Consider the following 13,093-nt stretch of genomic DNA (forward strand, 5'->3'; position numbering starts at 1 on the left):
ACACACTGGCTGTCACAGTGGGAAGGCGGTTGTAATGATGCAATCCAATTAGACAGCGGGCATTGACTGAGGGGCCTTGTTGGTACAAGAGCCATGCTGGGGATGTGGCCAGGACAGGTAGGGGTTTGCAGCCCTACCTTTGCTAAAGGTGCCATGGGATCATCAGCGATCACCAGGTTGAACGTCTCATCTGAAGGAAGGTGCCGGCGGAGTCTGCGTCTCCGTCCCGGGGCAGTAAGGGTCTTAGGCCACGGCTAAAAGGGCCACTCGTAAACCTTTTTTGCGGGCGACCTTTGCGCATGTGCACTGCCAGCTGTGTCCGCTCAGTCTCCCCTGAAGGGTTAGAGGTTGGCGGTGCGTGGTAATGGGACACGGCCTAAAACCACCCCATAACACTTTATAGGACAATCTGTTCCACTTTGTCTCAACACTAAAGCAGCAATAACATTCAGTCATAAGGACCGCTGTTGCTGTTGTTGGGTTTGTCAACACAGAAACACACACACGCGCGCACGCACATGCACACGCACACGCACACACACACGGTGGGGGGTACTCACAGTCCTGGCAGAGCGTGCCGATGAATCCCGGTGGACAGGCACAGGAGCCATTGTGTTTATCGCAGACGCCGCCGTTCTCGCAGGCCGGACAGCTCTCCCTGCAGGCCGGACCCCAGTAGCCCTCCTCACACACTGACACAAGAGCAGGGCGTCAGTCGCGTTCAGCCACACACACACAGTACACACCCTGCATGGTGAAGGGTTCATAAACATTGAATGAGTAGGTTTTTATACTCATACTGGAGGATACAACTGCTTTCTGATATTTTGGGCTAAATGCCACTTAAATGTCGGCCACCAGTAAGCAATCAGTAGCTATATTACCTTCCAATCACTATCAGTGTTCTTTACTCACGAACGCCCATCACACAAAGCGTCTACTACTACTGTGGGCCCGGAGCCGCTCAGACTCACGGTTCTGGCAGTGTTCCCCAGAGGTCCCCGCTGGACAGCGACACTGGCCCGTCACCTCGTCACACGGGGCCCCCGTACAGTTACAGGCCTGGTCGCAGCCCGGCCCGAACCGGCCCTCTGGGCACTCTGCAGTCACACACGCAATCGTCATCAGAACCACCATTTATTGGCCTCTGCGCTTAGTTAACCGCGAAAGATTGCGAGTAATGCATAAAAAAAAAGATAATATCAGAAAGATCATATCAAATTAAATGAATCCATTTGATTTTGTGTTTGATGGGTACTATAATCTTGGGTGGCCATGTTGGGTGTGAGGAATCATTGCCGCTAAACACATGACACTAAACAATGTGACGTGGTTGCCAGGTTGGCAAATGGATTCAGTAATCTGTTAATCGCACTGAATAACTATCAGTATCGCAGTATCAGGCTAACTTATTTCAATCCTCATTTTTGTCCTAATCGTGCAGCCCTAGTGTTAACCCTGACACCCGCACATTAGTAACACACCTTGCTCGCAGTCGTTGCCACGACGACCGGCCGGGCATTTCCTCTGGCACTCTCCTGTCACGTGATGGCAGGACACGCCTGGGGGACAGGTGCACGTCTTCTCACAGCCCGCGCCGTAGGAACCCGGGTCGCATTCTGCAGACGTACACACACACACACACACACACACACACACACACACACACACACACACACACACACACACACACACACACACACACACGTTAACCCGAGGAAAAATAAGCTCAACCATGGAGCACTCCTGCCAAGAACAGACCACGACATGTTCCTCCTTTTTCCTTGGAAGAGGCTGACCTTGGCTGCAGGTGTTGCCTTGGTAACCGGGTTTGCACACACAGGTGCCATGGCGACGGTGGCACTCCAAGGTGTTCTTCTGGACGCACTGGCACTCTTCAGAGCAGCCCGGACCGAAGGCCCACTTGGGACAGGCTTGGGAGGACAGAGGCCCAGACAAAGCATACTGTCACAAATGCTTTTAGGAATAAATCCCTGATGTTTTCGTTTTTTCCTATAGGGTATTCTTTATTATAGTTGTTTTGTACTACAGCTTTATCTTCGGGTTAACCTTCATCAAAACCATGAAGTATTTTAACCCAACACACAAAAACAATTATTCCACATTGGAACCCTTCCTGTGAAGTTTGCAGGGGTAAAAAGGTCAGGTAGTAGTAGATAGTATGTAGGCCAGCTGGAAGGTTTTTGGGGTTCGATCCCCAGTGTCCACAGCCTACCTGAAGGCCTCCCTGAGCCAGCCTGCTGCTCTATGACCTGGGGCTGACCGCACTGCAGGTCACTCTGGAACAGTGTGTCACAGATGATGGTACACTAGTGAATAGGCTTCAGTGGACCAGCTGTGTCGACTTACGGAGGTGGCAGAACCTGCCGTAGAGCCCGGGCTCACACAGACACGCCCCGTAGGTCCGGTGGCAGCGGCCGTTGTTGGCACAGTTACACTTCTTCTTGCACTGCTTTCCATAGAAGCCCTTTGGACAGCCTGCAGAGACACACACACGCACGCACAAGCACACACACACACACACACACACACACACACACACACACACACACACACACACACACACACACACACACACACACAGCTGAAACCACTGGCTTTTACCTTTACAACAGTTCACTTTGGGGACGTGATAGAGAGGAGGAACTACAACTCATAACAATTTAATGCTGAGAACATATTGATTCAAGTGGAATGTTATATTAAGCAAAACATGGATCACATTTCCATCTTGGAAGGATCAAACTGGAAAAACACAAAATGTGCACCACACAATCTGCACCACAATCTGCACTTCTATTGCTCAATAATAATTTGCAGCAGGTCAAAGGTCGATGGGGGTTCCATTGATGACCTCGCGACCTCTTGTCAACTCACCGTCCTGGCACAGGTCACCGCTGACCCCCGGTGGACAGCGGCAGCTCCCATTGGTTGGATCGCAGCTGGCGCCGTTCTTACACTTAGAGGGGGAGGAGCAGTTTTTACCAAACCACCCTTCAGGACACGCTGTGGGTTAAAACAAATAATAACGCAGTCGTTATAGAAGAGTGGTTGCTCACTGGAAAAGACAAGGACACGTGCGTGTGTTGAAGTGTATATCTATCTGAAGTGTGCGTTTGCATATGTATCTTACGTGTGCATATCATGTCTGTCAATGTGTATCTGGGTATGTGTGTGTTTCTGTGTATTTCTGTGCACCTCTTTGTGTGTTTTGCCTATATGTGTCTGTATGTGTACATAACGGATCCTCCCCAGTCTTGTGTGTTAAACGTCTCATGGGATGAAGGTGCAAGCTCTGAACCGTGCGACTAGCGATGCTCAGTGGTACAGCTACCTAAGAGAACACAACACAACTGAAGTAAGTGTCAACAGATGTCGACAATGAAACGGGACTATTATTGCGGGGTGGGGGACTTTTATCGCAAAATTCGCACAATTGGCAGAAGAAAGTTCTAGCCAGTTTGAAAAGTTTTATTACACATGACAATGCATTGTCCTTTTTGTGGATTCCACCTGCATAATGAAATGTCCTTCGGCAGCTTGTGTGTCAAGCTGATTCAACATCTACTGACGCTCACTTCTGTTTTGGCGTTTGCATTATGCTGTGTCTTTTGAACTTGTGTCTATCTGTTTGTGTGTGTGTGTGTGTGTGTGTGTGTGTGTGTGTGTGTGTGTGTGTGTGTGTGTGTGTGTGTGTGTGTGTGTGTGTGTGTGTGTGTGTGTGTGTGTGTGTGTGTGTGTGTGTGTGTGTGTGTGTGTGTGTGTGTGTGTCGTGTGCATGCGTATATTTGTGTCTATCTGTGTGTGTGTGTATTAGTGTATCTGTGTGTGTGTCGTGTGCGTGTCTATGTGTGTGTGTGTGTGTGTGTGTGTGTGTGTGTGTGTGTGTGTGTGTGTGTGTGTGTGTGTGTGTGTGTGTGTGTGTGTGTGTGTGTGTGTCGTGTGTGTGTGTGTGTGTGTGTGTCGTGTGCGTGTATTAGTGTCTATGTGTGTGTGTGTGTGTGTCGTGTGTGTGTGTGTGTGTGTGTGTGTGTGTGTGTGTATTAGTGTCTATCTGTGTGTGGGTGTGTGTGTGTGCAGCCCTCACTCTGGTTGCAGATGACGCCCGTCCATCCTGCGGGGCAGTCGCAGCTGTTCCTCTCCGCGCTGCACTTCCCTCCGTTGGAACAGTCCTCACAGGTCAGGCTGCAGTCATGGCCGAACGTCTCATCCAGACACACTGACCACAGGACAGAGGGCAGCGCACACTCAACACCAACACATGTGTTTATATGCAGGACGCTACAGAGGAGCTTCAGAGCTAAATTAGTATTGATAGTATTTACAGTATTGATTTGACTTTACTTGATTGATTTTACTTTGGTCTGTCTCTGTAATTTACTTGTCTTTTTAAGTCGTGTGCAGCGTTTTGAGTTTATGAATAAAAACAAAAACATTCCTATTCTTCTTCTTCTTCTAATTTCTTCAGAAATCTGAAGTTATAAGTAAGCCCAAAATAAGCCCTGGCGCTGAATGGCATGTACCTTGAACCATATATACCAGGCATTGCTCAGCGTTTGCTGAATTCATCTGGAGGACACATTATGGAAACTCCAACATGCCATCTGTTGTCGATAGAGCCGTGCAATGCTTGGCACCACGAGAGGGCCAGGGCCAGCAGAGTGCCGAGCCAGCATGCTGCCGAGCCATGGGGTGCAACGCCGGCTGCCAGGACCTTGGGGCTCAGCATTGCGGTTGCGCTGTTGGTGCGGGGACGGTGTTTGGAAGTACCCAGGCCATGTGCTCAGTAATTGCCTTTTATGTTTTAAATGAGCTCCCTCTCACTGTCTGCCCGCCGTGGGCTCAGAGTACTGTCAGGTAATCAGACACAGCTTCCAGGGGGAACACATGTGTTCTTAACTGTTTTCATTAACACAGGGTATAACGCAGGTCTGGGGGGGCTGTGGTTTGCGTGTGTGTGTGTGTGCTTTTAGGACAACGTGTTTGTGCGCGCGTGCGTGTGTGTGTGTGTGTCTGTGCGTTTATGAATGAGTCTGTGTATGTGGAAATGAGTCAACATTTCTAATTTCACTCACTCAATCACACCTAATGATGTGTGTGTGTGGGAATGACGTGTGGTGTGCGTGTCTAAATGAATAAACGTTTGTCCTAATTGTGTATGGTTGTATGGTTCGGTTGCAGAGAGAGAGAGAGAGAGAGAGAGAGAGAGAGAGAGAGAGAGAGAGAGAGAGAGAGAGAGAGAGAGAGAGAGAGAGAGAGAGAGAGAGAGAGAGAGAGAGAGAGAGAGAGAGAGAGAGAGAGAGAGAGAGAGAGAGAGAGAGAGAGAGACTCACCAAACTTCTCGGCCAGGTTGCTCTCGGCCCTGAGCTCTCCGTCGTCGTCCTCGTAGTCGTCGTAGCGCTCCAGGGCCTGGTCGTAGTCCTGCAGCAGGGTGAGCTCGGGGCGGGGCAGGGGCAGCTCCAGCACCCCCGAACTGGACAGAGCCTCCACTGCATTCCCTATTGCTGTACCAGAGAGAGAGAGAGAGAGAGAGAGAGAGAGAGAGAGAGAGAGAGAGAGAGAGAGAGAGAGAGAGAGAGAGAGAGAGAGAGAGAGAGAGAGATTAAAACAGCAACTAAACAAAGACAACCTCCTGAATAGCAAATCTTTGGAGAAAATGATTCAAAATGAGTTTCGAAAAAGATTGAAATCACAACTCTGACAGAATGCCTAAAACAACCACCGTATGATACATTCATAACCACAGACTGCAGAACACCGGGCCACCCTCATCTGGGGACATTCAAACAAGATGGGAGACGGAGATGAGAGCTGGAGATACCAGAGGACATTTGGAAGGGAAGCCTAGACCACAGAATTATGTTCTCCAAGACAGAGCACGCTGTCATGATCGCGCCCCCGCTCCCACCACCCACCCCCCCCCCTCGCTTTTTTCCTGCTCCTCGTTTGGGGCTCCTGTGATTACTGATTATGTTCACCTGTGATTCCTGTGATTACTGATTATGTTCACCTGTGTCTGTCAGCTCTTGGTTGTCAGCTCTTTCTGCTACCGTCAATGTTAGAGTCGCCTGCGTCTATCAGAATAGAATCCAGTAGATATAATATTTATCCTATCGATTCTGTTCTTTGGGATTCGGGTGAACTTTGACCGACTAACCCAAACCCTAATCCATGCCGGAGACAACTGGAGTTTAGGCTGGACCAGACGGACACAGAGAAAGAAATGGCAAGTGGTGTGCACTAATGTTTTTTTCATACTTTATAACTTATAATTTTGTAACTGACAATCTGTACAACACAATACAACTCAATGTATGTCTCATAATGTTCCTTTCAGAACGGAGGTCACTTCAACGTACAGTATGTACTTTCAGGTCGAACCCTGACGGTTTCTTTAGTCCAGAGCCGTTTCTCAATACCAAGTACGCGGACTACATACTTGCGGACTTGGAAGTACGTACTTGGCAAGTCCGGACTTTCAAGTACAGACTTCCGAGAACGCGAGTACGCACCTGCAATTGGAACAGCAGCGGACTCGATGATGCATTCTGGGATATTTAACGGTCCCAAGTCCACAGGAGTCACCTCCGATGCATCCTCAGTAGAACGGCCTAATCGAGAACGCATCGAGAACACTTCCGGGTTTTACGACTCGTACGACGTGTACTTTTGGAATTGGAACAGTGCTTGGGCTACCACTGATGACGTTTATCGAGAACGCAAGTACACGAGAACACACGAGAACGCAAATTGAGAAACGGCTCAGGACTCATGTCTGCAAAGCCTTTATAGCTCCTCCCCCTGTCGGTGGGCGTGGCTCAGGCCAGCGGGGGGAGGTGGGGGTGGTGGGGGGGTGCGGCGGTTTGACTCACGGACACACGAGCGGCGGTCGTCGTCCAGGCGATAGCTCCGTCGGCAGGAGCACTGGAAGGACCCGGCGTTGTTCTGGCACGAGTGCTCGCAGTCGCCGTTGGCTGCCAGGCACTCATCCACGTCTAGACGCACAAACAAAACACACACCACCGCGGCGCTCAGCTCACACACACACACACACACACACACCTCAAGAGAAGCCCCATATACATTCCATCCACTGGAAGTGCTCCACATTCAACAGGACTAATGTTCCCCCCCGCCGCCTCTCCGGCTTGTGTAACTATCGCTTTTCCCCGATATATCGGAACATTCCGGGGGGGGTGGTGGGGGGGGGAGGGTGTCCTCCGAGCGACCTACCGTCGCAGCTGCAGCCGCCGGCGTCGAGGCGGTACCCCGCCGAGCAGTAGCACTCGTAGCCGCCGGGGTAGTTGGTGCAGTCCTGCTCGCAGCACGCCCGCTGCTCGCTGCACTCGTCCACGTCTGCCAAAAACACAACGCACACAGCGAGGTCGCGCCGCGGGTTACAGGCTAGTCTCGACATCGACCCCCCGAGGTGAGGTCACACACGCGAGAGACGAGTCACGAGAGCGTCGGTTTTTGGGGGGTCCCCTGCGGCTTTTACCCACGGCGAGACGATGATTTAACGGCGTCAATTTCGTTTCTCCTTTGGTCGCCCGCCATCGTTTTTACGAGCAGTCTGGGGCTGCTGAAATACTGTTATGATTTCCCTGTGACACGGTCATAATAATAATAATAGTAGGGATAGCAATTACCGAAGATAATTGGTATATATGAATACACTATTTCATCGTGGCGCGCTATTAGATGCAACCGTTTCCCAGCTCACCGGCACAGGTTTTTAGGTCATCGTCGAGGCGGTAACCTTGGTTACAGGAGCAAACGGGTCCGCCGGTGGAATGTTGGCAGTGGTGGGAACAGCCTCCGTTGTTGTTCTCACAGCTGTTCACTATCTCCATCTCGATCCCTGCCACACGCACACGCACACACGCACACGCACAGACAAACGCACACAGACAGACAGACAGACAGACACACTGCTTATTAGTAGTCTGTAGTTAGTATGTGTAGTGGTAGTGTGTAGTATGTAGTATGTAGTTGACTACATAACTGTAACACTGCTGGTTAGTAGTTTATGGTGTGTAGTGGTAGTGTGTAGAACATAGTTGACTCACTGTAAAACTGCTGGTTAGTAGTTAGTGTGTAGTGGTAGTGGTAGTATGTAGAACATAGTTGACTCACTGTATCACTGCTGGTCAGTAGTTAGTAGTGGTAGTGTGTAGTATGTAGTGTAGTGGACTCACTGTAACACTGCTGGTTAGTAGTTAGTAGTTAGTAGTTGGTAGTGTGTAGTGGTAGTACGTAGTGTAGTGGACTCACTGTAACACTGCTTGCCATCGGAGCCCAGCTCGTAGGCTGTGAGACACACGCAGGAGAAGGAGCCCAGTGTGTTGTGGCAGCCGTGGGCACAGTTGGCCTGCTGCGTCTCACACTCATCGATGTCTGTGAGGACATATAAACAAAAACACAACAATCTTATCATCAACAAAACATCAAGGTATCCATTGGTCCTGCTGTCATTAATTAAATGCTCATCTGTGCAACACAAGCTGGGTATCAGAAATGTTCATGCCTATATATATATATATATATATATAACTATTACTACTAGGCAGATTTTATCCTTGAATCCTTATTGACTACAGTGAATATAGTTATATTTTTCTTTTCTTCTTTTTTCTTTCCTTCTTGCTTCACTAAAACATTTGTTACCAATATAATTCGTCAAAATGACTTGCCAATTCTTCCTAGAAGCGTTTAGCTCAAACGCGCCTGCCACAAATGTAAACAATATAAATAATCACTTTGGTCTTTGTTATGAGAGATTTGTACTTTTAACGATAACGATTCACTGTTATGTTATCCACAAACGTCATTCTCCCCGACGCACATTGTTTCCACAGAGCTAACTGCTCTTCTGCAGATGGATGTTTCAGTGAAGCGATGAGAAACAGTGGTTGGATTTTACGGTGGTTGGATCCTCCAGACCCGTACTGTCCCTTAGGCAAAGGGACAGTACGGGAAAGGGTTGGGCATTGCTGCGGGATGCCTCCAGGTGGACTGCCTGGACTCCCAAGCACCAGGCTGGGGGTCAAACAGCCACAAGACTACCCTGCCCCCCTGCTGGAAACGGACGAAGGGGGGGGGGGGGGGGTTACCTTTGCAGGTCTTGCCGTCCTCGGCCAGGAGGAACCCGACGTTACAGTCACAGTGGGCCTTGCCCCCGTCCGGCTGGCACACGTGCATACAGCCTCCATTCTGATCGCCGCAAGGATTGGTCACTGTAACACACACACATGTTCACATGGTGACCTGACACAGAAGGACAACAGAGCAACAGCGCCACGCAGTATGACGCATAGAGAGAATGCTGACTCTACACAGCTCAACCACAACTTAACTCTGTCTGTATAAAGTGTGTGTGTGTGTGTGTGTGTGTTTGCAACATGTCAAAGCCTGTCCAGCACCTGGGCTGAAGACCTTCAGTCCTCGTAAAGGACTAAAAGAATACAATTATAGGAAGGTGTTCATGGCCGACAATTACGCCACGCCAAAACCGCCTTAAAGATAGTCATTCAACGTCCAAAACATCGCCCGTCTTCTTCTTTTTCCCCACAGAAGGTTGCCGCTGCCTTGCTTCACAAGGCAGGGGTCCAAATTCCCCGGGGAGAGAAGGAACATGAAGAGACTAATTTGAAGAGAAACAGGGAGAGCGATGTGAATCATAGGAGGAATGAAGGGTCTCCAGCGCTGTGAACGGCAGTAAGGAGTTAGAACTTCCTGTCACATAATCCCGATTGGAACGTAAACAGTCCCGCTAATGGCTCTCTTGTGTTATGAACCTCGGCGGGACTCTTTCAACGTTTATCACCCAAACTGTGGCACGTTTTTGTTGGCCCTGCTTTCCAAACCATTTAAAATGATACTATCATAATACCCTTGTTATTTTCATTGTGTGTGCGTGTGTGCGTGCATGCGTGCGTGTGTGTTGGTGTGTTGGTGTGTGGTTGTGTGTGTGTGTGTGTGTGTGTGTGTGTACTTGTGTATCTTAAACGCTGCCTTGCTTTCAGGCCATGAGAGCGGCCCTTACGTTTGCAGTGCTTGCCATCCTCGGTCAGGACGTAGTTGGTCTTGCAGCGACAGCGGAAGTGGGCGGAGGACTGCTGAACGCAGTGGTGCTCACAGCCCCCGTTGCTGATGGCACAGGAGTGGACGGCTGGACACAAGAAGAGCACAACAGAATAAATCATTAACACACACGGCGACTAATGGCGTGAGAAAGTTCACGTAACTCTTACAAAGGGCCACAACCTCCGCCGAGGGTAGGTGTACAATAGACTGGGGTGGAAATAGCTCAGCAGATCGGTATGCTCCCAGACCGGTAAAGAAAAGAAAGAGGAGGCATCCTATGATCATCACAGAGAGAGAGCCAATAATCATAGGGCTATCTGAAGGCGAGCCGGGCCTCTGCAGACGGGAGTGATGAGCCGCGGACGGAGCCAGCTCAATCACTGCTCAGCTCTTGTTCTCGTCAGGGCCCTGTCCCGTGTTTGGATTGCTCCTGACAGGGGAACAATAGGTGGGATAGGTAGGCTGCTCACAGGGAAAGGTTGGAGTGAAGAGCAGCCGTCCGTCTATCCACATCACACGGGCCCCCGTTAATCCCCCCCCCACCGCCCCCACCCCCCCCCAAACCACCACCACTAACCCGGCCAGCCCCTGCCAACTCAAATAACCCCCCTCTTCCTGGCTGCCCTCCTCCACTCACACACCAGGGAGGCGCCTGACCTCCTCTGGCAGCCGATTGAGAGGAGCGTGCGCCAAGATGCTGGGTTCAGATCCCAGCACATCTGCTTTCCCGCTCCTCGGCGTGCGTCTGTTGTGATTGGTATCGGCGCAAACCCAGCGGTGGGAATCAATGGTATCCTATGTTTTCATGCAGGATGTCCTGCAAATTCTCAACACCCAAATGCATGCATATATGTATGATAAAAATATATATACTGTATATAAATGTCCATATATATATATATATATATGTATGTATATATATATGTATGTGTATATATATATATATATATATATATATATGTATGTATGTATGTATTTATGTATATATATATATATATATACACAACGCTATCATCCAACCATGTCAAATGATTTCACTTTGTCCTGAGGATGGCTCATTGACTGACGTTATCATGTCCAGCACGCTGAGCTGAAGTTGCAGCCGTAAGTTTGACGTGACACCAGAGATCCGCCCTCAACACATGCAGCCTGACAGCTGACCATCGTCCTGCTGATACGACCCACGTGCACACCGTGGACGCACGCAGCGACCCTAGGGGACGCCCGGGACAAAGCCAAGAATCGCAGAGGGTGCATTCAGAATGAACACAACGCAAAGCAGTCCTCGACTGGTGAAATTTGATAATGAGTTTGAGTGACCTTACCGCTAGTCGTTTGCCCTGTGTTTACCCTCTTGACGGCAACAACCGGAACAACCGAAGATGAAGCCGGTTAGGTAAACACACGTCAAGACGGCATAAACACAGCAGAGATGCCACACGGTTCGCCGCAGCCAGACACCCAGAGTGTACCAGCGGGAAGCGCTAGAATGAAGCGTGATGCATGAAGCTTACTCACGGAGACAGGTGCGGGCGTCCACGTGCAGCCGAGAGCCGGGGTTGCATTCGCAGTAAAAGGAGCCCCTGGTGTTGATGCATTTGTGTTGGCAGCCCCCGTTATGGACCTGGCATTCATCGATATCTGCATGGGGTGGAGGGGGGGGGGGGGGGGGGGGTGGTGACAGTGACAAGGGGTCGCAGAGGGAGCGGGGAGGAGAGAGAGAAATGACCACGTTGGACAGCGAACGTTATTTTGTCAGAGAGAGAAAAAATCGGAACAAGGTTGTTAAGGCAATTTTTGTATGCTCCAAGAGAATGATGGATGAGCAGCAGATCTGGTAATCTGTGAGGCCGTTATAGTGGAAACAAACACGGCTCCCATGTGGTAACGACTACTGAACATTTAGAACCAAATTGAAATTCCTCTGCTCTTGTCAAAGTCTCTGGGGCGGAGTGCCAAACACATATGGAAACTAATATCGGAGGATGCAAAATATACACATTCCAGCTAAGCTAAGAGTGGAAATTACAAACAAACAGTAGGACGGAGGGCTCTCCATCGGAGCTCCTTGTGGCAGTGGGAAAGTAGCCTGCGACACGGATCATTTCGGGTTCAGGCAAAGGTTCACACAGTGAGAACATCGCAAACGAAACACGGCCCATTTCCTTAAACACGTCCCATTTGTAGAGTCAGACAGTGGGCAGACCCCCCAGTCAGACAGTGAGGGGGATGGGCAGCCATGTTTGGACTGCTGCTAACGCTGAGTGCTGCGATCCCCAGAACACTTGGACATTACGAGCGTACCCGGCCCCCTTAGATATCCCCCGACGGTGGGGAAGGCTCATGTTTAAATGTGGCCAGAGGATTGAGGGTGAAAGCCACCGGTCTGGTGGAAACTGAAAGCTCCTGCCTGGTGCCAGATTCACTAGAGCCAGCCAAGCCATGGCCAACTTTTAAATCATTTTTTAAATGCAGTATTTTGGAGGGAAAACTTTCCCTGGTTGTTGCTGACTTGAGTGTTTTTCAACCAACTTTAATGTGTTTGTATATAAATAAATTATATATATATATATATATATATATATATATATATTAGGGGTGTAACGATATGCGTATTCGTACCAACATTTTTCGGCACGGATCTAACGGTTCAATGCACGTTTATTTCGGTACGTACCAGGAAAAAAAACCAAAAAACATTTTTCATTTTCGTTTTTATTGATTATCACACTCTGTGAGTGTCTTGTCTTGTCCTGATGTTTTATGTGGAGGACCACAATGGAAATACGTTTTTTTTTTTGTTTCTGATACAATTTAATAAATCAAATCAAAATCTAATTGTTTAATAAAAATAAAATAATAAAAACTGCTGTACCGAAAAACATACCGAACCGTGACTTAAAAACCGAGGTACGTACCGAATCGTGACTTTTGTGTATCGTTACACCCCTAATATATATGTTTTTTTTTGTTTGTTTCATAGAGA

The 13,093-nt window shown here is 49.2% G+C and overlaps 1 protein-coding gene across 1 annotated transcript in view; it reads right to left on the reverse strand.

The window, feature by feature from the left end:
• Positions 1 to 13,093, reverse strand: part of megf6b (multiple EGF-like-domains 6b) — a gene marked incomplete at both ends in the record, with an annotated part of 59,917 nt that overhangs the window by 12,420 nt on the left and 34,404 nt on the right. The window contains 15 exons of the mRNA XM_084463915.1: positions 561 to 692; positions 975 to 1,100; positions 1,485 to 1,619; positions 1,800 to 1,934; positions 2,371 to 2,499; positions 2,899 to 3,027; positions 4,109 to 4,240; positions 5,355 to 5,525; positions 6,894 to 7,016; positions 7,255 to 7,377; positions 7,745 to 7,882; positions 8,296 to 8,418; positions 9,135 to 9,257; positions 10,067 to 10,192; positions 11,626 to 11,748. Of these exons, the coding sequence (XP_084320041.1) occupies positions 561 to 692; positions 975 to 1,100; positions 1,485 to 1,619; positions 1,800 to 1,934; positions 2,371 to 2,499; positions 2,899 to 3,027; positions 4,109 to 4,240; positions 5,355 to 5,525; positions 6,894 to 7,016; positions 7,255 to 7,377; positions 7,745 to 7,882; positions 8,296 to 8,418; positions 9,135 to 9,257; positions 10,067 to 10,192; positions 11,626 to 11,748 (1,968 nt within the window). The remainder of the gene's footprint in view (positions 1 to 560; positions 693 to 974; positions 1,101 to 1,484; positions 1,620 to 1,799; positions 1,935 to 2,370; positions 2,500 to 2,898; positions 3,028 to 4,108; positions 4,241 to 5,354; positions 5,526 to 6,893; positions 7,017 to 7,254; positions 7,378 to 7,744; positions 7,883 to 8,295; positions 8,419 to 9,134; positions 9,258 to 10,066; positions 10,193 to 11,625; positions 11,749 to 13,093) is intronic.

The sequence above is a fragment of the Micromesistius poutassou genome (genome assembly GCF_964030765.1).
Source record: "Micromesistius poutassou genome assembly, chromosome: 2".
Lineage (NCBI taxonomy): Eukaryota > Metazoa > Chordata > Actinopteri > Gadiformes > Gadidae > Micromesistius > Micromesistius poutassou.